The sequence below is a fragment of the Emydura macquarii genome, unplaced genomic scaffold (assembly GCF_026122565.2).
Source record: "Emydura macquarii macquarii isolate MOO-44397 ecotype Brisbane River unplaced genomic scaffold, CSIRO-AGI_Emac_v2 contig_2473, whole genome shotgun sequence".
NCBI lineage: Eukaryota > Metazoa > Chordata > Testudines > Chelidae > Emydura > Emydura macquarii.
The window spans coordinates 10,315,905-10,342,249 of NW_027132610.1; the positions used below are offsets into that span (position 1 = coordinate 10,315,905).

The 26,345-nt window shown below is 44.3% G+C and overlaps 1 protein-coding gene across 1 annotated transcript; it reads left to right on the forward strand.

The window, feature by feature from the left end:
* Positions 1–6,425: 6,425 nt before the first annotated feature.
* On the forward strand, positions 6,426–18,702 carry ALOX5AP (arachidonate 5-lipoxygenase activating protein). The gene is made up of 5 exons (XM_067562741.1): positions 6,426–6,531; positions 12,985–13,084; positions 14,106–14,176; positions 15,690–15,771; positions 17,754–18,702. Exons 1-5 carry the CDS (start codon positions 6,462–6,464, stop codon positions 17,914–17,916), a joined length of 486 nt encoding a protein of 161 aa, XP_067418842.1. The 5' UTR covers positions 6,426–6,461; the 3' UTR covers positions 17,917–18,702.
* The last annotated feature ends 7,643 nt before the right edge of the window (positions 18,703–26,345 follow it).

Consider the following 26,345-nt stretch of genomic DNA (forward strand, 5'->3'; position numbering starts at 1 on the left):
CTTCCCTCTCCCTGATCTGACAGTGTTTGCAACTGAACCAGTCCCTGCTTCTTCCTGAAGCAACTTTATATTTGGAGGGTAGGGAGAAGGCAAGGGAAACACTTTCCCATCTCCCTACTGTTCCCTGCTTCCCAGCTCTCCACACAGAAGGGGAATTCATCTTCCTTTCTGCACCATCACTAAAATGAGGAGGGGGAGAGAATCAGTTTAGGGGGTGGAGGGACAAAACTAAAGAAATGTACAGTTTTAAAGCAGGTGGAAATAAAACTCCACATGTGCTAATAACTATCTTGGTCACTAAACTGAATCGTAGCACCACAGTACTCCACAGGAACTGTACGAACATGCAAAATCAATACTGCTAAGAATCTGATATATATGGACTTTGAAGTCATTTGTATGTCTCTGCTTGTTTTGACCATTTAACATCTCTCTTCTTGTTTGTTTCTTTCCTTTTATAATAATCCTTTAGCTTTAGTTACTAAAGGATTGGCTAGCAGCATGGTATTTTGAGTAAGATCCAAACTTATATTGATCTGGTACTGTGGCTGACCCTTTGGGGATCAGGAGAACTTTTTGTAAAGGGAATAGAGTTTTAAATAACTTATCTCTTTACTGGACCTAGTTGCTGATTGGGAGCCAAAGACTGAAATGCAATAAAGGGGGTTGTGTATTTCTTGTTATAGCTTTTTAATAACCAGTGTGGGAAATCAGGACACTGTTTGTGACTGGTTAGGGAATCTAACTTCAGTGTTACACACTAGTTCTAGGATACTCTGTTCTCCTTTTGCAGTCTGCCTTGACCTTGGCACTTTCAGATGGGCTATTCTAGGCACGGACAGATCACAGGCCTGACCAGTTCAGGGTATCCCGATTCAATGATGTCATAATCTGTATCTAACGGGTGCCATGTAATATATTATTGGAAAACTGATAATTCACTAATCATTAATATTTTTGTATGAATGTACAGGGTATGTATTAAGAGTTAAGGATATATGCTGGAATTATGACTAAAGTGTGTTTAAGCCAAGCATGTCGAGGGCGTTGCCCTAGATAAAGTAAGGTATTTGCTTCTCTGACAAGGAAGAGACAATGAGAGGTCTATTGGTATTTTTTAACCTAATATGTAATCACGCTAACAAGTCGGGGAGGAGACAGCCTGGTGTCTACATCCCAGCAGGAGAGAGAAGTTTGGTATGAGTTTTACTTTTCAAATGATACATTGTGAAGGTTTACTGGCCTATAAAGAGAGGGGGGCTGAATCTCAAGTGACATGCAATTGAATCAACTGATTGTCTACAGTATGATAAAAGTGTTTTGAGTGAGGTGGTTTATAAAAGCCTGTGACATAATGGTGACTAATATCATTGTGAAACGTACATATTAACACTACATAAAGAAATATGGATACTATGGATATATATGGATATTATTATGCTTTACAATCTGTGACCAAATGAAGGGAGAAACAGGTTTTACCCAGACAGGCCATAGCTCTCTACCTGTCTCCAAAGCAATTAAGCAAGGTGTGACCAAAAACAAAAGAAGCCCCATTTACACAGAAATCAGCAGGGTGATGGGAAAGTCACAGAAAGGGCAGAATAGCATGAGGTCATCCTGCCTCTTGAAACAAGGTCATTGAACTTTGGAAGACATAAGCAAGGGTAGAAGCCATACCTGGCATCCTTCACTAGATAGACACAAGGGGCCAGTGCTTTTGCAAGCTGAGAAAGATGGGTCTTTCAGCTAAGGGGGCTCTGGGAAATGAATATAGGTGAGAAACCTGCTTAGGCAAAGAATTTTCACCTAGGAAAACCAGGGAAGTGAGCACCTTTTACTTCTGTGGTGAGTCCTGGCTGAGAGAAAGTCAGCCATGGCTGGAAAGAAGAAAGACTGGTAAGGAATCTATCTTGACCCATGGCTGTAGTTTGTTGAGTTAGCTTTTTGCCATTAAAAAGTGTATTTTTATGTTTGTCTGTTATTAATCCTTTCTAACTTTAGTACTTTTACTTGGCATCACTCTTAACCTATGTTCTGTTGTTAATACATTTGTTTTATTTTTACTATAAACCAATGCAGTGCTGTGTTTGAAGGGAAGGGTGTATTTACCCCGGATAAGTTAATAAGCTGTAATGTGTTTGTAAGTCGGTGGAACAGTCCGGCTGGGGCGTCATGACCCTTTCTCAGGCCCAGGCTCTGAGGAAGGCCACAGTGTCTTTCTTTAGGGGAATAAATGGTGCCAGTTACAAGTCTTTAGCCCCGGCCCCCAGCGGGGCAGGCTTCCTTCCCAGTCTGTAGCCCTGTGGCCCTCCCATAGGGCAGGGTTGATACGGGATCTGTAGCCCTGGCCTTCCAACAGGTGGGCTAGCAAGTGGTCTGGTGCCCCCGGACCTCAGGCAGGGTGGGGCAGACAAGCAGTTTACCATCCCTGGCCCGCAAGCCGGGCAGGGCTGATGGGGCAGTCAATAGCCCTCGGCCTTCCCACAGGCAGGGCTAGTAAAATAGTCTGGAGACCCCGACCTTGCAGGCAGGCGGGGCCAGTAGAGCTCGGTATCCTCTGTCTCCAAACTCAGAGGGTGTCAAGCACTCCCAGGGTGGTTAGGGAAGGGAGGAGGGGGACGCAGGCCCACCCAACTCCACTGCATCCCAGACCAACCCACCCTATCAGTGGTAAAGCCATTTGCCACTGAGTCAGCGGGGATCCAACTGTAACACGCTGATGGGGGTTTAACCCCTGACTCAGCCACTTGCTAGTCGGCTGTCCCTGGGCCACTTCCTCCCACCCTGTCCCTGGGTATCTGCAGGTAGCAGTCTCCCCCGGGGTTACTGGGGTAGACAGCAAGCAGCAGACCCACATGTCCCTCACCGTCAACTGGCAGCAGGTCTGGAAACTCCTCTGTGTCGTCAGTGGAGGGCAGCTCCTCCAGGTCCCAGGAGTTCCTCCGGTCCATAGGGTTCAGTCAGCTCCAGGGGGTCCCCAACATCAGGCAGCTCCTCCAGGTCAGGGCTGGCCTCAGGGGGTTTTTCCCACCCAGTACTCTCGAGCGGCTCTTCCCAGCTACTAGGGCCTGGCGGCCTTATCCAATCACCAGGGCCCGGTGGCCCTCTCCAGTCACCAGGGCCCAGCAGTCTGGGTGGGTTTTGGAAGCTCCAGTCATTGGGCAGTTGCTCCAAAGAGCTGCTGGGCTAGGGTCAGGCCTAGGCTACAGTCTCTGGGAAGACACATCTGCCTGCAGCAGCAGCTTCCCCCTGACTGAGCTGTTAGGCTGGCCTTTTATAGTTCCCTTTTCTGCCTTGGCTCTGCCCCTCTGCTTCCAGGGGGTAATACCTGTAGGGGCTGGTTCTGCCCAGCAGGGTCATCACAACCCTTCCTCAAGCCGAGGCTCGGAGGAAGGCCACAGTGCCTTCCTACAGTGCTTTTGTCTTTTTAAAGGAGTAAACAAACCTTATTATTTCTCTGAGTAATCCCAAAGAGGGCTGGCCACTTCAGGACACATGGTTTTCAGGCAGTTCAGGACTGGGAGTGTATTGGGGTAGTAACCAAACCAGGGTGGGGCTGTTGTGCTGTAAGTAGGCTACTGGAGTCAGAGTTGCTGATCCCAGAATGTACAGCACACAGACACTCAGGGTGTGACCTGCATGCTTGTCTGCCTGTGTTCAGGCTGTGAGCCCCAGCTGCAGAGCATTCTTGGTCTGATCCTTAATCACCCACATTGTTGCAAGCCTGATCAGATTTTGTCCTTTGAAATGTGCTGGCTCCAAAGTTATCAGGGTGGGTTCCTCTTCGGCCATTTGATCATCTTTGCTTCTTTCTTCTTCCCTCAAGCGTTTTAGGTGAGGCTGGTGTCTTCTTCATGTCTGTTTCGATATCCCTTACTCAGACCAATTGTTCAATCACTCTTTTTGTCTACACCCAACTCAATTGCTCAGCCATTCACACTTCAATCACTCAGGGCCACCTCCTAGCTGAAGAACTTACATATTATTTTTAGAGCAAACCTTATTTCATTTTTGACAGTGTCTTTCACAATTAGATAGATACATTACATTGCACAGTGTGACTTTTGTACTTAGAATAGGATTTTTACAAATATATTGGAAGCAGGTAAAATTAACAGATAAACTGGCCAGTGGACATGGTACAGACATTTACAAACAATCTTAAAATTATACAAAGTGCAGACAGACTTGAATTAACATTTAAAAGGGTAGACCAGTAAGAGTCAGTTTGAGGTTTTAGCTTTTGATTCAGACTGATGTGCCTTTTGGTAGGAAGGGGGGGGGGGGGTTTGTTTGTGGCTCTGTTCTTACATATATTTCAAAAACAAGATTTTGGCCAACAGGCCCAGCCACTACTCAGAAGCATCCATTGGCAGGATCAGCTCCTGCATGGCACCAGCTCACTGCAGAGAATGTGTCTGCTTTCCCCCAAGGCACCCACACAAGCCAGGGACCAGTGGACTTTCTTGGGCGCTTTACTGTGCAGGGTGGTTAAGGGGGCTGTTGTCATGGAAAATTGTGATGCGAACATCAATAGTCCCCTTGCTGCATCTCTATAAAAAGATGCAAGAGCATTGTTCCCAGAAGCTGTGTGGCTGTCACAGGACTGGTACTGTACAACTCTTCCCTCTTGACCGCAGCTCTGGCTGCAGGAACCACAGCAGAGCTGATCATTTGCATACCTGACCATTTTGATGTGGTCTGTGGTATTTGCATGAAGGATACTGTGGAAGTGCATCATACTTTGCATTTGAGTAACTAGTTCGGCTAAAAACACAGCTCTAGACTTTGGGTCCAATAATTCTACTGTCAGAGTAAAGCAAAAGTATCTGAGCTATGCTTCCACTGGGAGCTGGTTCACAGCTGTGTCATCACCAGAAAGGTGTCGCTAGCCAGTCCCGATAGGGCTTTGGCCATTCTGGGCACCCGGATCCTATAGTGAGGAGAATCATATAAGATTCTAGATAGACAGAGCCACAGGGCTAAATTTATCCCTGGCATAAATCCACTGAAAGTCATGTCTGCTTTAGTGGAAAATCCCTACCTGGGTGAACATTTTAAAGAAATTGTTTCCCATGAGAATAGATCTGTTAATTGAAAGAAATCAGAATCATTACAGACAGTATCTGTCAGATCATGTCAGCCTTTCTAGGCTGACACTTTAGGAGAGGACTTCACAGTAATCTACAGAATCTATAAGAAGCGTTTCAGAGGCTTCCAATGTCACAATGCTTTTCTGGCATTTCTTTAATGCAGGTGGTAAGGTAAACCTATAGCAACAATAAAAGTCAAGTTCACAACCATGCTGGTAACAATTACCTTCAGCCTTAGTGGACTCCAATTAAGAAGTGTAATACAAATCAGGAATCTGATCTTGTGAGGTTCTGACAGCTTCTGTGGGACTGTGTACATGGATAACGACTGAAGGATCAGATTCTGACAATAACTGTGCGTTTCTGTGCACAGTCATCGTATTTATGACACTGATCTACAGCTTCTCTCTTTTTACCCACTCTTAAATAATTGATCATCACCCATTATGTGTCACATCAATTATGAGGTTCTCTCCATGCAAGGAGGCCTCCAGTACAAACCGAAGTATGATGATCGTCTTATATGGTGACACAGGATAACTGATGCTATTACACATTTGCTTAAGAAGTGTCCATTGTTCAGATTGTTTCTTCTACCAATTTGGTTGCTAGGAGTCTCTCTCTATCTGAGAACAGCTGTAGTTCCTTCCTCACACTTGGGTTTACCACACCTTTCTCCTTTCTGCTCAGGCATGTGGATGGAAAAAATCCAGTTTGCTCTTGCTTTATGACTCTGAGGTCTATGTTGTTCCCATTAAGATCTCTGCAGCAGTGAGATGGACAACAGCATTGCTGGATTTGTATTCAAGGATGGTGAGGTGGCTACAAGGGAAAATGAGGTAATGACTGGTTCTGATGACTGTTCAATAAAACACTTTTTTTTCTCCTAATATCTCTTGCGGTACCGGGACACCTGCAGACACAGACATGGCAACCTCAGCTGCTCTCTTGCAGCCTAGAGCTCCATTTGCTTTCTACTGGACTTCCTAGAGTTGTCACAGCTAACCCAACAGATGATCTTTAGGTATCACCGCTACCCTGCTTTTAGGAAGAGAAGATGCCTCTCTGTAGTAGTTATCCTTATGGGTCAGTTACAGATTGCCTTAGGTTACTGTGCACAACATCTGTAGATACATTTAAGCCAGACATGAAGGAAGAGGCAACCAAAGAGCTTATGAGCTATGCTCTGCGGCCATGCTACACTGATATACTGCTAAATAAGAGGTGCTGTCGTGCCTAGCTGTGAAGTCCTCGGAAATGTTTCATGATGCAAGATAAGAGAGCTGTCACTTCCTCTTCTTGCACTCTGTGGGGCTGAGCTGCTGAAGGGGCTGCCTCGTCCACTCTGACAAGCCTGCTGCCAAAATGGATCATGAAGTGCTGGGAAGCATTGTCCTCCTAGCAATAGTCAGCCTTCTCAGTGTTCTCCAGAATGGTAAGAAAAGATACTCCTAAAATAAATGGTTAAGAGGAAGCTGAGAAAAAGGGTGGAGAATTCTTAGTAAATATTAGACATTGAATCTGAATTGTAAATTGACCTACTTTTAATATGTTTTTTTCTCCTGTTGTGTGTGTATGTGTGCACTAGCACGCATTTCTGAGCATGCTTGGGTTCAGAACTTCTTCGAGCCCCTTCCCTCATTAGCATATTGTTTTCTGAAATAGTGGCCGGATATATTAGCAGTGACATGATACTGATCTTTGGTATACTATAGTAAGTTTATTAAATATATGTCAGTATTAGCAGCCACTATCTGTGTCTCGGTAAATATGTCCTAGATAAGCACAGACCCATTTGGGTGTGGGAGAGTTAGGGAGTTGAGTGACTGACATGAAATGTGGCTCAGATCCTCAGCTGCTGTAAATAAGTATAATCAATGGCACTATACTGAATTATACCAGCAAAGGTTCTGGCCTGGTTATTTTTTGTGTTAACTAGTTATCCTACTTTCCTGAAACTCATTCTCCAGCCTTTCATTTTGCTAGTTTTAACCCCTTCACAGCTGAGAATGTTGTAAACATCCTTCATCAGATATTTCAGAGCTTATCTTATTTGATCTCTTGAGCTCAGTTTCTTTTAAAGTTCCTTAGGAAAACCTAAATGTTTTTCTTCTACAAACTTTTTACTTGGCACTCATGTCTTATACATATTTGATCCCCTAATCAGGAAACTTGACCCAGGATACACACAGATAGGTGGCTTTTTAAAAATGATTTCATTTATGTTGTCCCCAGTTCAAGGGGAATTGTGAGGTGGCAACCTGAGATATGCATATCTGAAATCCTCATTATGGGCCTGATCCAAAGCCCTCTGACGTCAGTAGGAAGATTACCATTGTGTTCAGTGGCCTTTGGATCAGGCACCATGTGCAGTTTAGGAACTGAATGCATGTGGCAAGGGTAAATCACTCTTGGGCTACTTATCTTGGCAGAGGGGGTGGGTGCAGCACAAGCAGAGCAAAATTGTAGCTGAGCAGTGGTGGTGTTTGCAGTCCTGTAGAAAGCTCTTATTTCTCACAAAAGAAATGGGTTTGTGGTTTACACCCAAATTCTGCCTTCAGATAAAGGCACTAAGTGTTTGCAGGAACAGGTTTTTATATGATAATCTTAAAGCAGGGATGGTACCTTACTCTGTTTTGTCCAGCACTGGGCACACTGCTATGCTTGACAAATAAAAGATCATAATTAACAGTGGTTGTGCATTCACATTTCACGGCAGAATTTGGCCCGTGGTAATGAGGGCACACTGTGCCATTCATAGATGTTCCCAGGTGCGTTTCCAGTTATTTTACCAAAGATGTTTGGAGAGACACAATGCAAAGACATACACTTTTAACACAATTCCTTTACTTAACCCACCCAGGAAACTTGTCTTTTCCTGTTCCACTAGTGGTGTACCGTGGGTCTCCGGCACCCAGGGGCCAATGCTTGCATTTGTCCTCCCCCCCGTCCTTCTCACCCGAGGGCCCTGTGCTGCTGGGGGAAGGACACAGCCCAGGGGCCCACACTGCTGGGGGGGGAGACACATGGCCGAGGCGGAGTGCGCTGCTGGTGTGGGGGGAGACACAGCTGGGAGGGCTGATATGGCTGGGGGGACATGCTGCTTAACAGAGGGGAATGGATAGGGGGTTGCACTGCTTGAGGAAAGGCATACACAGCTACGAAGGGTGCGCTACTTGGCGGGGACGGCTGGCCAAGGGCGGTGTTGCTGGGGGGGAAACAGACATCTGGGACAGAACAGCTGGGGGGCCCATTGCTTGACAGAGGGGAACAGATGGCCAGAGGGGGTGTGCTGCTGGAGAAGGGTTGCAGACAGCCTGGGGGAACAAATGGGGGGGTGCGCTGCTTGGCAGGGGGGAACAGATGGCAGGGCACATTGCTTGAGGGGAGACACACATGGCTCAGGGGGTGCTGCTTGCAGGGGCATGGCCAAGGAGCAGACAGCAGGGGTGCAGCGCTGCAGGGGGCTGGGGATTAACCTGGTTTTGTCTTTCAGGCCTGCCCTATCCCGTCAATCTGAGCCCAGATTTGCTCCCAGCACCAGCAGGCCCTCATCCCTCCACGGGTCCAATCCCTGGTTCCCAGCCCCAAGCAGCGTGGCAGCTGCCCCCACTATGCTCTGCCCTTGTCCTATGTCATGCGATAGAACTCTGAAGGCCCAGCAGGTGCCCAGGGGCCATGGCCCTCTCCTCCCCACCCCCACCATCAGTCCACCACTGCGTTCCACCTCATGCACATTTTATATAGCATTGAAATCTGAATGTAAAACTATTGACCCAAATCCTTGGGTCTGGCAGAACTATGTATGGCACAGGATCTAGGGTAAGACAGGTTGGAGGGAGGGGAAAGGCAAACATAGTAGGAACCAAGGAGTGTGATCCGTGTGTATGTGTATTTAAAAATAAATGTAATAGTCATAAAAAGTGGCAACGTGAGTTGAATTTGCATTTCAGACCCGGAACCAGTACTACCCCATATTTACTTACTAAGTCAGCTAAAGGAAAATGGGATTCCATCCTTGGCACATGTTCAGATATTATTAGCATACACTTAGGGCATTCAGGACTCTGCTTGTGTTTAACTCCCAATGGCTCTGCCTCCGTGTTCTGCTGCAGCTCTCTGCTGCCAATCAAGGGCAGTGTAATGGCCCTAAATGATTATTTCTGACTTGTATGTCTTTCTCCTCTGCCAAAGTCTTTTGTCGATAGTGTTTTTTGAACCTGGACTGCTATCCCCATAATGAAAGTGATGATAAGTGTAGTTGTGACACTCTGCATGCCATGTACACCCTTATAGTGTGATTGTGTATCATTCATGTTCACGCTTATAGTGTAACTGTGTATTGTTTAATGCAAGGTATGTCATGTAAGGTGTTTTTGGAATGCTCGTGACACACTGAACATTATTGTTATAGTAGTATGTTTCTTGCAATGTCATATGTGTGGTTATGAGGCTCTGCTACATAATATTCCCAAATATGTGTCTCACATTGCTTGAGGCAGATCCAGGTAAACACTAAAGGCAGAAAAGCAATTCACACCTCACTAAGGCATGCATAAAACAACACAGCTCTTCCAGGAACAATGGACTAACCTAAGCATCGGATAAGTTGATGATCCTTGACTCCAGAGGTGGGGACCAGGCATGAATACTTTTGGTCACCTGTCCCTGAAGGGGGGATGTGAGGCCCCAGAGGGGGATACGGAGACATTTGAAATAGGGGGGACATTTTGCTCCCAGTAAGGAACTCTTTCTTGCAATCCATCTACAAGACACATCAAGACTGTCCACAGGGGAGGGAACCTGGTTGGAGGCTGAACAACCAGCCTGTGGTGAGAACCATCTAAGACTGTAAGGCTTCTGAAGTGTTATTTTTAGTTTAGAATGCGGTTTGCCTTTTATTTACTTTTAATTAAATCTGGCTTATAATCATTTAAAATCTTTCTGTACTTAATAAACTTAATTGTTTTATCTAAAACAGTGCATATGGTTTGGGTGTGTGTAGAGACTTCATTTAAAGCAGGGGTGGGGAACGTCCAGCCCACGGGCCGTATAAGGCCCGCGAAATCATTTGGTCTGGCCCTGGCAAGGCAACCGCAGGGGGCAATTCGGCGGCGGTGCAGTTTCATAGTGGCGGCGGGGTTCCGTGGGGGGGGGGAGGGGGGGCAGTGCCTGCTGCCGAAACCCTGCCGCCGTTTGCCCCTTTTTGGCGGCAGAGGGGAATTAGGCGGCGGCGCGGTTTCACGGCGGCGGCGGCGGGGGGGAATTCGGCGGCGGACACTCAGCCATCTTCCGCGTACCACCATCAGGCTAATTTTTAAGTTGATAATTTTGTATGGCCCGCGAATGATGTTATAAATATCCAAATGGCCCTTGGCAGAAAAAAGGTTCCCCACCCCTGATTTAAAGTGACAGAGCTGGTGCATATCAATTTAGTTGATAAATTGACGGTCATAAGCTTGCAGTGGGCAGCACTGAACTCTGTAAGACATCAGTTCCTAGGGTTGCATCTGGGCCTGGGGGAGTTTACTGGGGTCATTTTATTACATAATCGAATGAGTGGCTGGCCAGAAGCACTCTCTCACTAGGGTAAGAGCTGCTTGCTTGCAGGAGGCTGTGCATGGGCTGACCCAGGAGTGGGGGTTCACACAGTATAGCCAGTGCGAGACGGGCTCTAGGAGTGAGGGGTTGAGGTGACGCAGTTATACACCAGTCCAGATTGCAGAGGGGAATGTCACAGTAGTAAAAAATAGCTTATAGGAATATGAGATTAAAAAACAAGCAACGTTGATGGGAGAAGTTGTGTTATCCATACCTGGAATCCTTGCTAGTTCTCTGATTCAGCAAAGTTCTTAGGCATGTTTGAGAGGTTCTGTCTGGATGAGAAATCAGTTTCACACAGAAATATACATGAAGCCCTGTCTTCCTGTATATTGAAGCAACAGTAGGAACATACATCACACAGGCTGTTCCAGAAATCCCAAGTCAGCTACTCCAGCCAGCCTCTGCTTCTTAACAAGGCCATATGGCAACTGCGTCTATTTATCTTAGAGTTTTATACGGGCACTCATCACCATAGCATCTGAGCGCCTTCCACGTAAAATCGATCATGATAATGAAGTCCCGGGTGGACTTCATGGAGTCTCTGGCATTTCTGCCTTTACGGGGTCAGAACTTGGATTGGGGTAGGATAGGGTGGGACTTTTGGGGGCAGGTCGTTAATGTATTGGTAAGGGTGATTGTATTGTGAGTGTCACTTGTGATGGAAAAGCTTTCTCAAAGAGAGGTTTTGCAGTATTTCCTAAAGAGGGTCAGAATTCGGATTCATCTGATCTCCTCTGTAAGAGTGTTTCATAGATGAATCCCCTCAACAGAGAAAGCTTTGTCCCCAGTTCTCCCATGCTTCATCCTGGGCTTTGTTACAGCCTCTTGCTCCTGGTTTTGCATCGCGAGAGCTCCCATTAGCACCACACTCTCCCCCTGGCCACATGGGTTTAGCTCCCTTCTTTGTGTCCAGCTGTTTTGCACTGTACGAGGATTTCAGATGCTCCTACTGTTGGGCACAAAGGAAAGTGCTTTAGCACACCCATTTATTTAAATAAGTCTGTGACTGCCTTGCATACAAGACCCCTGATGGCAGGTCATCAGCACCTTTTAGGCATAACAGTACTTCCATTTGTTCTTGCTGAACTACTCTCATGTCAAAATGAGGTGGTGGATGCCTTCCCCCAAGATCTACAAGCATCAGCCTTGAAAAACCAGTTGGTTCTTACTCTTTTTTTACTTTGATTCTCATGGAAAGCAGGGTTTTCATGCAGGTAAACACCTAATATTGCTGTAATCTAGAGATGACTCTAGTAGTAAATTTAAATCAGTGTCAATTTATAAATTAGCAAAATTATAAGTGAGGAAGTGCAAAAGAAAAATCTGTCCCATTTTTTGGGAAGGGTTCATGTTAGAGGTCCTTTGAGAGCCAAAACAAATCAAAAATAATTCAGGGATTTCTGTGTGAGATCTCTGTATCATAGATTTATAAAAAGAGATTACCGATCCCTAAAATACAAATCCTCAGTCTCCTTCTCAGTTTTTCTTCAGCCCTTACTCAGAGGAACTCTCACTGATTGAAGCAGAAGTTTCCCTGAGTAAGGGTTAAGTAAAAGCTGAATATAGCTGCCACCCAGTCCCCTGTTTCCACCCAAATGAATGGAAATGGGGACCTACCACATACTGGTCACTGTGATATAGCTAAGCTTTGATCTTCACTCCATCAGTTATGGACATTTCATCTGCTGGTGCCTGCCCTAACAAAACCAGCCCAAATCAGCTGTGCTGTTAATCCAGCCTTCGGAGGCATTTGGGATGGTGCTAGTAGCAATCCCATCTGGAAGCCAAAGAGATAAAAGGCAAAACCCTCCCCTCTGGGTGTATCATTGGGGAGGGACAGATTGAGTCCCTCAGATCTCAGTAAAATATGATTTCTCCTCCAACGCAGGGTGAGAATTGGGCTTTACAGAACATGTCAGGAATGTGAAGGGTAACTCAGAGAAGGGTTTGATACATGTTTCCCCAGTTTGGGTATGGAGCTGTGTGATGTGAAGACAAAACAGCAAATAAGCTTTTTTCTCTGTGAGCACTGGGCTCAGAAGTGAGGCCCCACAGGCACTGTCAGAAGAATGTGGAGGGACTTCAGAAGGGACATGTCACAGTTGTGAACTAAAGTGCTTGGTTAAACCTTGATGAGAATGTGTTGGCCCAAATTCTGCTCCTGTTTACACCAGCTCACCCCTCTGGGATACCTGGCTGTCAAGTGAAGAACTTGGCCCATTATACTGAGCTTGCACAATATGTCCAGTTTAAACCTCAAAACAAACCTGCCTTTCTTTAACAGCCTTTTTTGCAAACAAAGTGGAGCATGAAAGCAAGCACCAAAATGGCAAGAATTTCCCACGGACTGCATCTTCTGCCTTTGATCGTGTCTTCACTGCCAAGTGAGTATGCAAATTACGTAGGAGAAGCGGGGAGGAGAGCAAGACCTTCGCTGTGGAGTTTAATCTTTACCTTCGTTTGTGGCTTGATCCAAAGTCCACTGAAGTCAATGGGAAGGCTCTCACTGATGTCAGATCAGGCCCTTGTTCTCTATTATCATTATTATGTATATTATAATAGCGCCTAAGGGCTCCAACCAAGATCACGTATTTATGGTACTGTACAGGCATATAGTAAGAAAGCGTCCCTGCCACAAAGAGTCTACAATCTAAACAGGCAAGATACAGGTACAGAGAGGTGAACTGATCAACAGGCAGAGTTGGGAATAGAATTCTGATCTCCTGAGTCCCTGACTAGTGCTCTATTCACTAGGCCATGCTGCTTTGCTGTCGGGGTCACTTATGACTGTCTTTGAAAAGGAGAAGTTCACTACCACCCAAGAAAGAAAAGAAAATTAACTAATTATTTATTATTTGTTAAGCACTGGCAATGTGCTCTGTACTTTGCAATACATAAAGATACTGCCCTGTGTGGGTATCTATCCCAGGCCCTATAAAGGCATATTTGCCGCTACAGCAACATTTCCTTATAAACAAAGTTGTGTAACTAATTCCTTTTTACTAAGCTATAGAAAACTAACCAGGCGGATTTTACAAGAGCCTCCTCTTAACTGTGACTCCCATCCTCTCTTTTGCCTTATTGAGTTTTGAGTGTCAATAACTTTATTAATATGGACCAGAACTACACGAATTGCCCAAGCTGGTACAGTACGTCGGGCATTTTGTATATAAGACATGATGAACCGTGGCAGTGAAAGAGCTCAATTTTATAGATGCCATCCATTTTGCACTGCTGTCTATTGCTGACGTGGTGGATGGACACCACCCCTCATTGTCCTGAAGTAACAGGGAGGTAAAACTCCAAATATGCCATGTGCAAGTCGGTAGCTGTGTTTCTGAGGCAGAAAGATATTTTTCCTGTTCTCGGTATGTTTTTAACGCACCCTTTTTAATTCTTTCCCAGTCAAAACTGCAGAGATGCATACCCGACGTTTCTTGTTGTGCTTTGGTGTGCCGGGCTGCTTTGTAGCCAAGGTAACGTACTTCAACTCTTTCTATATATAAACATATATAATTCGTGTCTTCTGAAGTTCAGTTTAATATTTTCTCTTAAAAAGGTTCTTAACCTGACCCCTCCCTTTCCCACTACTTCAGCAAGGGTCAGACTGAGGTCACTCTGCCAGAGTTCAGACAGGAAAGGCCTGCAGCCTCCAGTTGCTTATGTATTAGCTGTTCACTCCCCTGTAAGTTACATTACAGACAGGCATGGATCAAGGTTAAACATGGCCCAGTTTGGTCAGGAACCTGGGGCCCCAAAATCATTCTTATTGGGTAGCAAAATCCATCAGCTAGGGATTCTCAAACTGGGAGTTGTGACCCCTCAGGGGGTCTCAAGGTTATTATGGCGGGGTCGCGAGCTGTCAGCCCGAGTGCATGCCAGTAAGAGTGGTATGGCATGGAGGAAGTATCACTTTTTTTTTTTTTTTTTGGGGGGGGGGGGGGGAGGGGCTGTAATCACAGCCTGAAATATTTTCAGCAAAAAAAGTTTGAGAACCCCTGAGCTAGAAGAAAACCATCCAGCTCCTAGATGTGGAGTGCAGGAGGCTGTGGGGGTTCCTACTGGAAGCAAGAGTATTTAGGGAGACCCCTTTCAGAACACAGGGCCAAGAGAAGCCAATCCATTCAATCATCCTGTAATCCACTACTGGGGACAGACTGGAAGGACACTGCCACAGGAGATTAGTGCTGTCAGACTGCTGCAGGGAAATGATGTCCCCCAGTATGTAGGGGTGTTTGTGAAAGCTGCGTTGCTCATTGCTGCCATCTAGACTAGCCTGCATTTCTGAGCTCCCCGTTCAGCAAGGTGCTTACTCACATGCCTAACTTTAAGCATGTGAGCAGCAGTCCCATTTAATTCAGTGGGAGTATTCATATGCTTAAAGTCAGGCACACACTTGAGTACCTTGCTGAACCAGGGCGTAAATCATTGTTTCTGGGTGACAGAAGTCCCTTGACTGGGCTCAGGTAGGCTGCTGACCTGGGAAAAACCAGTGTTAAAACACAAATGAGACCTTTGTGCTGAAAGCTGAATTTCAGACCACAGTATGGTGCCTGGTCTGCTGCTGGGGTAGTGCAGTGACCTGCTGCCCCACGCTCAGGGCTTCTGATGATACCAGAACATGTGCCAGATTCTGCTCTTAGACAGGTGCAGTGCAGTGCTCATTCAAAAGCAGAACATGGCCCTGTGTGTGGTCCCAGCACTGGTCCTCACATTGGAGCACTCCTATGGACTTTAATGGCCATAACTGAGGGCAGAATTTGGCCCACAATGTTTTCTGCAAAGGTGAAGAGAAATATTGTGCAATTTTCCACAGAATTTATTTTCTTCAGTTTCTGGGTCTAACCACTCATCCTGCTTCTCAGAATACAGGGTTTCCCCCTATCCCCATCCAGCATGAACAGCAATTCAGACCCCTATGGATAATGAGTCCTACATGTGAGACTTGGATGGTAGCTTGTAATATGTGTTGCTTGATCTCCCTTTCAGCTGCTTCTGCCTTTGCTGGATTGATGTACTTGTTTGTGAGGCAAAAGTACTTTGTTGGCTATCTGGGAGAGAGGACACAGAGGTAAGAATTCCCTGGAGCTCTTTACAAGTGGTTTGGGTGATAAATGTTTTGCTGGGCAGGACATCTTGTCACCCTGGTTCAATATGTATGCAGAGTTAACTTGAGTTAGCTACACTTGAGTTACACTGCTCAAGTTAGCCTAGCTCAGGTAGTAGCAGCCACAATGTTAAATGATACTGGAGTGGCTGTATCCACATTGGCACTACACTCACTCATTTGTGGCACTAAGACTTCTGGGGGACACATCCCATGGTTCTTAACACTGCAGTAAGATGAGATGCTCTATGAATTCTTTCACTGTGCATTGTGGGAGAACTTGTCTGTCCTTTCCAGCCACACAGGGGTAATTGTGGGAAGGCATTGGAGGACTAGCAGCACACAGGTGACCTGCATCCACACTGCAGAGTGGTTGTGCTAGCAGCAGATAAGTTGTGCTATCGCCAGCTTTACACTATACCCCCTGACAAGCTAGCCAACACAAGTTAAAAACACCACTGCACTCAAATTAAGAGTTTGTGTGTGTGAGTGGAGTAGTTAGAGGCAACACTTAAGCTATAACTTGAGTTAGCTTTACAGCGAAGACAAGCTCTATTTCTGTATCTCCATCTTAACTACCCTTGCTGGTGTGTTTGAACGTCTTATCCTGTGTCTGGTTCAGACTGAGCTTGGATGAGAGCAAAATGGCTGAGGCTCAACCCAGACAAGACCAGGGATAAGCTTATTTTGAATGATTTAAGCTGGAGCAGAATATGTTTGCCTGCTTCTTAAGCAATGTTTCATCTAGGAGCATGCTAGAGCTCTGTGGTCAGGTCTGGCTTCCTATTAGTTTCTATTCAGAGATTAAAGTGGTGTTTTTGACCTATGAAACCTGCCTGACTGAGAATCTACCTCTCTCTCTCCCTGGGTTGCACTTGGTAGAGGTACTAGAGCTAATTGGCTCCTGGTTTGAAAGGGCTACATCAAAACATTTTCCACAAGGGGTTCTTGATGCTGGAACACACACCCCTACCCTTGTGCTAAAATAGCCTGGATTTGCTAACCTTCAGGCCACCTCCGTCTATTCTGGTGCCAGTCTGGATTGGTAGGTGATTGCATTTTTGATCAATTGTGTATCAGTGCACAAAGTTTACAACTCAAGGAATAAATAAAACAAAGTATAGGGTCCACTTTCCCATCACTATGCCCCATTAGTTTTACACACTTGCATTGACAGAGACTGATCCCATTGGTAGTTTAAAGAAGGAAGAGGTTTATTTACTGAATTATCTCAAATACTTAAAGTAAAAAAACAGATCCTCAAGTACATACTGGAGTAGAAGAAGTACAAAGGGCAACACTTGAGCTAGGCAGGGCCCCAAAATGCTGGAGTGGAATAAGGGAGGTGATCTTTCTGTCATTTTACTATTCTTTTCTTTGTTAGTAAAGCAAAACTCTGAGAACAGGGGAATTTGGTCTTGACACATATTGTGGACTGTGGTTGCAGAGCACACCCACTCACAGTGATATTTCAGTGTATGTCTGTGTGATTACCTTTCTCCATTTGCAAAGTGAAAGAACGGTTCTATTCTCACAGTTCCTATTAAGGTTAATGTGAGTTATCCACATGTGTACAAAACTGACCCCCATAAATTTTAATACCATTAAAACACAAGATTATTGAATTAGGTTTTAAATATAATCAGTGACAATCATCTTTAATGGCTAAGACACGTGTCCCTTAAATGGAGCATTCTTTAGTAAGAAGCAGCATAAATTCAGCACTGTGGGCCACAGTGATCCTGACTTGATTTACACCTGTGCATCTGTGCTGAAATTAATGGGGTTGAAAGGGTGTAAGTCAATTAGGCATTTGGCCCAGGTATCTTAGCATCCGAGATCTATTTGAATTGTTCTGAATGACAGCTATTATAGAGGCTGGGCACTTTTCAAGTGAGGTGATACATTTTGATATATTACTTTTCTCTCTCTCTCTTTCTCCTCAGCACTCCTGGTTACATATTTGGAAAACGCATCATATTATTCCTGTTCCTTATGTCTGTTGCTGGGATCCTCAACTATTACCTTATCCTCATTTTTGGAAGTGACTTTGAAGTGCATATAAAAACTATAACCAACATCATCTCCCCACTGCTTCTCATTCCTTAATTCTTTGCAGCATTATGGGGTCAGTGTGCTTTACAGATCAATATCCAGAAGCAGCTATAATTCAACTGTTTAAGAAATGAACCTAAAACCCTTTTAGACTGCTTTAAATCTAAGGCTCTATGGGCTTTGTAGTTTGATTTAACCTTTTTCCTACAGTAAAATGATTGTGAACAGTCAGTGTACCCTGGGAAGGGTAATAACTTCCAATTAATTAAAACAATTCAAATTAAAACAGTTAAAAAACCAACAAAATAAAAAATCACGTTGAACAAAACATTCCATTCTGATTTCAAGCACTTTTTAACTTTTTTAATTTTTTAAAAATAAAATTGAAGGGAATCTCAAAACGAAAAATCATTTTGAATAGAAAAATCAACTTGTTTCATTTCAAAACTGTCAAAACAAAACTCATCAACCCCCCCTTTTTTTTTTTACACCAAAAATCTGGGGAAATTGATATGAATTAGCAAAATGTTTCAGTGTCACCGAATCTTCATTTTTCAGCCAAAAAATGTTTCAGCTGAATTTCATTCAGTTTTAGTTGCCCTGAAAACCCACAGCTCAATCCTGCAATCCTTACCCATATATAACGTTCATTGCAGTCAATGGGAACCAAACCTCCAGTAGTGCATGACTGGAGATTGGGCCTGATTCTCGTTTATACTAAGCCCTTTGTAAACTACCAAAACAGGGTTAATTGCCAGAGGAGTGTAAAGGGGCATTAGTGTAAATGAGGCTCCATTATCTCTGAGGTTGTTTTGTTTTTATTTTGAATAAAGCAATCTAAAACGATGAAATTGGTTTGTCGTGTCATCTTCATTTAGTGCTTGATCCTCATGCTCCCATTGGTGGCAAAACTACTAGTGAAATGAATGGCAGGAGCACTGAGCCCACATTGCAAGCTGACTAATAGCTATGAACACAATCTAAAGAACGCATATTTAACAACTCCTGCTCTATTAGTGGGTTTAATTCCCTGCTGACAACACTAATAACATGTCCATACAAGTCAATACAAGGCCCATGCCCAGAGGCCCCAGCTAATTTGGGGGCTCCCGCAGGAGCATCGGAACCTGTGTAGAAGTGGGGGGGCCACCAGCGCCAGAACTGTGGCCCTGCCTCCTGCTCTTCTGCCAAGGCCTTGCCTCCTGGAGCTGGAGCCAGAGCCGGGCCATGAGAGCCAGCCAGGGATCTGGGGCTGCTGTGGGGAGCCTGGGACCCTCCACCTGCCCTGGGTGGTGGCTGGGACACCGGAGAGCAGCCCCCCAGCCTGTGTCCCTGCCCCCTGGGGCATGCCGCTGCCGGTGTAATCCAGGGGCTGGGGCTTCAGTCCAGCCTCCTGTCCCCTCTCCGAGGCCTGCAGACATGCTCTGTATGGGGAGAGGAGGCCCTACCCAGCCTGGCCTCAGTGGCCACCGCACTCCACTCAGCCTTGCTCACTGCCTGCGGTCTTGCTGCTGCTGATAACAGCCCCACCTGGGCTTTGTGCCCAAGACAGCAACTACGTGCAGCACCGCTCCTCCTGTCGTCTCTGGAACGAGGCTTGCAGTTTGGGGGGCCAATGCCTGCTGTCCCCCCAAACTACTTCCATGCCACGGCTGCTCCGTACCTGCCAAGGCTACTACGCCCATGTTAAAAAATGGACAGGCATGGCCCACGCACTTCTAAAAGTGTGGGGGGAGGCATGGTGCCCATGGCCCTCCTGGTTCTGGTGCCCCTGGGCCCCCAGGGTGTGGGGGGCCCAAATGTTCTTTGTGCCCAGGGCCCCAATAAATCTTAATCCGCCTCTGAACGTAGGCAAACAGATGAAACTCTCACTTTTTAAAAATTGCTACCATATGACCTGCTAAAGCTCTTAAATCTGTCTGATGACACACATGCAGGGTGAGTAGAGCAGAACTCTATTTATAACTCCACTGGGAGGGGTGGAGATTATTTGCTGTGGGGAGAAAGAGAGAGGGAGGGAGATAGGGAGCGTGTGCTGAGCTGTTTTACAAAAGGAATCCTCAGACAACAGCGCTCTCTACTGCATATTAGCTTCAGGCTTTTACTTATCAAAATACTTGGCTTAGTAGCTTCCACTTCCAGAGGCCTGTTCTACAAATGTACGTTTTTCCTTATTTAAGGGGAAAGATCTTTCATTTTAAACATTTAATGCCATTTTACTGATAAAATACGTTATGATCTCTTTACAGTCAATCTGTAGCATCTGTGCGTCTAACCATTTGCAGCATTGTGACACTACATGTATTTTTTTCTCCCACTCAGTGCAGGAATTTTAAATTTAAAATGTTAAGTGACTGATTTATTCTCTCAACCTCTCACACACACACATTGACTAAACAGAACAGAGTGTATACTATTGATCATACATGCCCCATGCCTCATTACCTCAGCTGCCGTCACATCATTAGAGGTGATGATCCCATTAACTTCTTTATGCTAAAAATGGTCAGGCCTGCTCAGTACTTGAGGGAACTGAAAGCTGCTGCAAGTTGTGGTATTGGTGATTCATGAAGTGATTCTCTTCTCCTGGCATCCATTCTGAACTAGTGTCCCAGTGCTGTGGTAGGGAGCACTGTGTTGCTGAAGGTGCAGTTTTTTGGGCCATGTCTTCACTACAAAATTCTACCATGTTAGAACACAATTGTGAAGAAGTACAGGGCCCAAGCATAATTTTTTCGGGCACAGTACAAACTTGTAACATGGGCCCCCACCCACACACACACCACAATCCCTCATCCCATACATACAATCTCATGAGCCATGAAAAAAGTTTGAATTCTGAAATTACTGTTTCATAGTCTACATTTCTGAAAAATGCCCCCCTTTGCTATTTTTGCTTAACATAGCACCCAGCCTGAGAGTCCTACAAGTCTTCTGACTATTTTGTAACTTTTTAGTCATTATAAAAGCATTATATCCTGTCAATGTTTTGATTTTTTTATTTTAATGGACCAGATGTGACTGCAAACATTTAATAATGAGGCCAATTAACTTTAAAGCTTTCTTTTTCTGGACTTTTTCATTTAAAATAATGAATTAGCATCCCAAAGCTGTAATCGCAAGAGTTCCAAGAAAGTTACCATTGTGTGGGTCACCGATCAGATTATTATCTCTTCGGAATGCTAAACCTCGTGAAGCAAGAAATAAGGTAACAGCCAACAATATTTCCAATATTTCTTTCCATCTTGTAGCTTCTGTTAATATTTGTTTTTGAATCTCACTGTCCACTCCATGACCACCTGACAGTGACTGTTGTAATTGCTTACACTGGCAATAGCAAGTTTTATGTTCTATGCTCTTTTCATGTTCAGGAAATTTAGCGTATAGTTTATGCCATTTTTTCACAATTGGTAAATACCCTTCATTTTTTGCCAGCACACTGCGTTGTTAAGCCTCCCTTCAGGAAACAGCCAACATGGAAAACAATACAGTGCTTCGTTGGTAGCACTCCAAACAATCCAGTCTCTTGGTATCTTTTCTCTCTTGTTGGAAGTCTCACATTTGAGAAGAAATTCAGGAAAATTATGCCCATCAACATCTTTTGGCATTGACTTTGCTAGCTTCCGCATTTCTTCAAAAGTCAGGACACCAGATAGAACCATTTTTTGACAGATAGAATCTGTTATGTTTTCAGGCCACAAGCCTGGATCTTTTAAAAGACAAGAATCAGATAATGTAGCACTACTCTTTCCTCCTTCTTGTAAACCTTCTGAATGTGATGTCTTCAAGCATTAGATTGGAGTCACGTGATGTCTGTTCTGGCAGCTTTCCTTTCTCATCAATTGCCAGTGCCACAGACACAGTCTCTATATTTAAATCATTTTCATCTTGATTTTGTTCATCTGATTCCCTAGTTAGTATATTGCCTGACTGCAGAAAGGCCTTGGCATATTTGAAAAACTGGAAGATAGATTGGTGTCCTTTAGCTTCTTTTAGTTCCCTTTCTTTTACTTCCTTATGTTTCTGGCTGCCTAAAATGTATTTATAGCCACCACCAGACATGGCAGTATGGGGTGTATGTGTGACTGTGAGTGAATTAGACACTTACTCACATATATTTTGGGCCTGCAAATCCTACCAAAAGACAAAACAGCACTGGCTCCCACTGTCTTATGGTGCTTTGCTTTGCCCCTCCCACCAGCTGTCCCTCCCTCCTGCCTATGCACAAGGATCTCTGGGACTGGTAGTTCTTGATCTTGATATGCTAGACCATGTCACAGAGAGGAGCACAAATCTCTATGTCTCTCAGTCTCAAACTACAAGTCCTAGTTTAACTGCACAAGCACACACACTCTATTCTAGAGAAGGGGCTGGCCCAGCAACACACTGTTCAGAATATTGCTTGAAACTGCTCTAACGCTGCTTCTGATTGGCTCCAGCAAATCTCACAAGATCTGGACAATAGATACATAGATACAGGGAAATAAGTTTCTCTAAAAATCCTCAGGCATGATCTACAATTTAGCCTCAATTTTTTCCTAATGGTAATGGGGGTTGCATCCTGGGCTGGGCTCCCCAGGGCCTCTGGGCCCCAGTAAAGTGTACCCTTCCCCTCCCCATGTGGGGGCCCTGAAGAGGTAAGTTAGCCAACGTGATGCTGATCATGACTTTGTGGCCAGTAGAGAGAAGAACAAGTCACATTCTGCATAGTGTTGGGTAGTTATGGTTAAATTCTACTGGGACTGGGATTTAACCATGACTAGCTGGCTGATCCTGACTGTGCCTTGCAGAGCCCCAAGGAAGGCAAGGCTAAGATGGAGCATGCTTGTTTAGAAATATTTAACTATTTATAGAAGTGTGCTTAGAAACTTTGGGCTTCCCATATAACCACTCCACTGCTGCTAACATTGATATAGAACATGAGCTTGCTCTCACTGAAGTAAGTCAGTGGCAGAATACAGATCGTCTTCACTGGGAGTGAAGTGAGGTCCATCTGACAATTATTTCTCTTATAATAGTGAATATTTAGTAAATCAGCCCCTTTCTGAGAGCAAAAGAAATTAAATGTGGGAGAGATCTAGCACCCATAAAGACAATGGTCACAAACACATAAGAGGCTTCTGAGCTCATTATGTAAATTCTGCTGTGAGTGATGCATTGTATTTTACATTTCCAGATGCGGCTTTGATTATATGTGCCTTTTTCCTCTATCTGTGAAAAGAAGTCAAGTGCCATTGCTACTCAGACTCTCCTTGCCCAACTAGAGATCTGCAGAGCTTTTTTTTCCCCACAGCCAAACCATTCTGTTCCAAAGTGTGCATTCAATAGCATCTGTTGTAGCAGGTTCTTAGAAAGCCTGAAGCACCAGGCCACATACAGAAATGCATATGCAACTGGCTGCTTGCACACACAACTATTAAAACAGCTTGTATACCCCAGGTCTGGGGCTAGTTTGACCTGGCAAATGGCCAATTAGGGATACCTGTAGGCTTCAGCCTTTTTTAAAATCTGGCTTACTTTAAAAAAATTAAAGGCTAAAAATAGCCATAGATCCCTTTTTAGTAATAAATATCAAACCACCTGGTGGCTGTATAAATGGACTCTCTGAATTCTTCTGTAACTTTGGCCTGACCAGGGGAGCCACGCTGAGATAGATTAAACAGGGCAAACTGCAAAGAACAGGGCAAGCAAAGCCCTAAATACTGCTGGTTTTTCTTCCATAAGATATATCAAGCCAGCAACAAACAGATTCTGATGACCTCACTGGTCATTCAGTAGACAAACTACAGTTCCCTTAAAACTATCCAGCCCTTTGGCTAGCCCCCAGCCAGTCAAGTCAAATATGATGGGAATTACTGAAAATCTTTATCTATCATATGTAAAAAATTTCTACCAATTTCAAAGGATCAGACACATTCCCAAACAGGTCAATGAACTGTTCAGATCTTACCCAAATACACGCTTAAAGCCAATGCTTATTAATTAAACTAACATTTATTTTACAAAAAATAAAGAGAGTAAAGGTTAGTATACATATACAGATGAAAATAAAGCCATTAGGTCAGTTTCAAAGTAGAGATGGTAACTGAATTGCAAAGTTCTTAAATTGCAAAGTCTCTGAAATTACCCAAACAGTTTGGGGGTCATCAGTCCTTGTTCAGAGCTTCTTTGTTAGAAATCCAGTCCAGAGAAATGAAGACTAAATAGTCCATGTGCAGAGTTTGTGCAAATTCTCCCATGAGAATTAGTAAGGTGATTCCAGGCGGGTGCTGGGATCTCAATCTTGCAATCCAAACTTTCCCCGACAAGCTTGGACAGATTTGAGATAAAAAGGATCAGTCCACTAGAGTCTTTTATAGATCCATGCAGGCTGACTGATATTTTCTTGACAGCAGGTGTCTCCTTGAACAGTTAATAGATGATTACTTGAGACTCTGAAGTATCATCTCCTGTAGCTTGTGCACACTGGTAACTACTTACAGTGGGATAGGGTATGTGGCTATTTACAACCATTTACAGGTATTTACCACTTAAACTTCAAAGAGAAATACAAACAATAGTATTGTTACATTCAAATTTCCATCTAAATGTTCATATGTTCCTTTTGAACTCTTAATCAATAGAACAGTGATAGACAGGAAAGCAGTTTATCTACACTGCTAATCTCTAACAAGAAATATGTAAACAACATCAAATAACTACCAACAATACGCTTGCATATCAAAGCTCTAGTCTACTTATGAGGAATGACCCGCACTGCCATTGTATTTTCCTATAATATATCTTTAAAGATCAGATTTGGGCCATGCAACTTGCAAAGTCGCTTAGTTTTTTTGGGCCTAGCATCGCACCTTCGCTTTTACTTTGAAGAGGCCATACAGTTTACTGTCAAATCACAAAGAAAACCATTTACATTGGTACAAATTGGGGCTACAGGAAACTGGTTTTGTTCTGACGAGACACTGCAACACAAAAAAGTGAAGAGATTATAGTAGAAACCTCTGGCCCTATAGAAACAAAACTCCTTTGAGAACTTCTAAGGGAGTAAAGACCTTCCCATCCTGGTGCTAAGCCAAGCTGAAGTTCAGAATGTTTTTCACTCGCACAAGTTAGCCAAGTTCAGTGCAGTAGCTTCCAAAGGCAGGTTCAGATGTGCACATGAGCCTTCCAACAGCTACTCCAACTACTATTATTTAGTGAGGGCTGTCAGTGTGCACAGTGCTACTCACTGGTGCTGAAAGTAGCAGAGCTGCTGCACCATCTGGCTTGAAGTAGTAATAACAAACACTAAATACATGGTTTCCATCATCAGCACCCTCACTATAAAAATTGTTCCAGCACCCCTGGTGCTACTCCAGATATAAATGATGACTTCTTTGCCCCAAGGATCTTACATTTTCAAATAAATAAACTGTGCACTTCAGACACATGGTTCTCCAGATGATGATTTTCTCTCAGCATCAAACAGATTTTGGTTCTTACTATAGTGGCAAAACACATGGAATTTACTAAGCTGCAGCATGCCTATGGACTGAGGGAGAAATACACTGCCGTCGGCGAATGCCTCACTGTACACTTTTTGGGGCAGAAATTGTCTTTTTGTTCCCTGTTTGTATAGCACTTAGCACAATGGGGTTCTTGGCCGTGACTAGGGCTCCTAGGTACTATTGTAATAATAATAATTAAATGAGCTTGAAATGTTACTTACATGTTTCTTTGTCAGAAAGAACAGAAGACGGAAGCACAATTAGGGTAGCACATTGTATGAAGTATCTGATCTTTACTTGTTGCATGATATTCCTCTTCCTTAAACCCATAGCCTCTTGTTCTAATTATTCTGGGTTGTGGAATCTAAAGCAAACACTCCATGGAAGTTCCCTGAACAGGCTGTTCAGTCATGTTCCTCATCCCCTATCTTGGGCATGTTATGACACCACCTTGTAATGAGGTGACTACTATGCCTTTCATCACAGACACTCTCCCCGGACTAGAGTTGGTTGGAAAACTTGTGGGGAAAGGGAGAAGAGTGAGGGGTGGGAAGCATGAACATTTTCATGGACATTTGTTTCTGTTTTTTGTTGACATTTCACTTTGACAGACATTTTCTGACCAGGTCTGCTCTCAACTAAAGTTCCCATTGTCTCTGGTATGAGAGTAATCTGCACAGGGGAAAGGAAATTCAGTGAGAGAAACTCATTGAGATTCCTATTCATTCTTCCATTTGTGGGGCATAGTTTTTCCCCCTTCCTAGTTGTCGAAGAAGACAAGGGTCTCAGCTTCTTAACTCATAGATTTCAAGCCCTCTATGCCCCTCCTCTTTCCTTGAAGCTCTGATGCACCTGAAGATGTTGAACCTCTGCTCTGTTACCAAGGTCTAAATCCTGGGCAACTCAATTGATTTCAGTGAAGTTACCTGGAATTAGACCCATGTTACTAAGGTCACAATCTGGTCCTTACAAAATAGCTCACCAGCCAACAGGTAC

What these genes read in the sequence shown, in the direction of transcription:
- ALOX5AP (XM_067562741.1), top strand. Translation starts at nt 6,462, where the DNA reads ATGGATCATGAAGTGCTGGGAAGCATTGTCCTCCTAGCAATAGTCAGC. An exon ending in CGGGCTGCTTTGTAGCCAAG is followed by an intron (nt 14,177 to 15,689) that starts GTAACGTACTTC and finishes TCTCCCTTTCAG; the next exon opens with CTGCTTCTGCCTTTGCTGGA. An exon ending in CTGGGAGAGAGGACACAGAG is followed by an intron (nt 15,772 to 17,753) that starts GTAAGAATTCCC and finishes CTTTCTCCTCAG; the next exon opens with CACTCCTGGTTACATATTTG.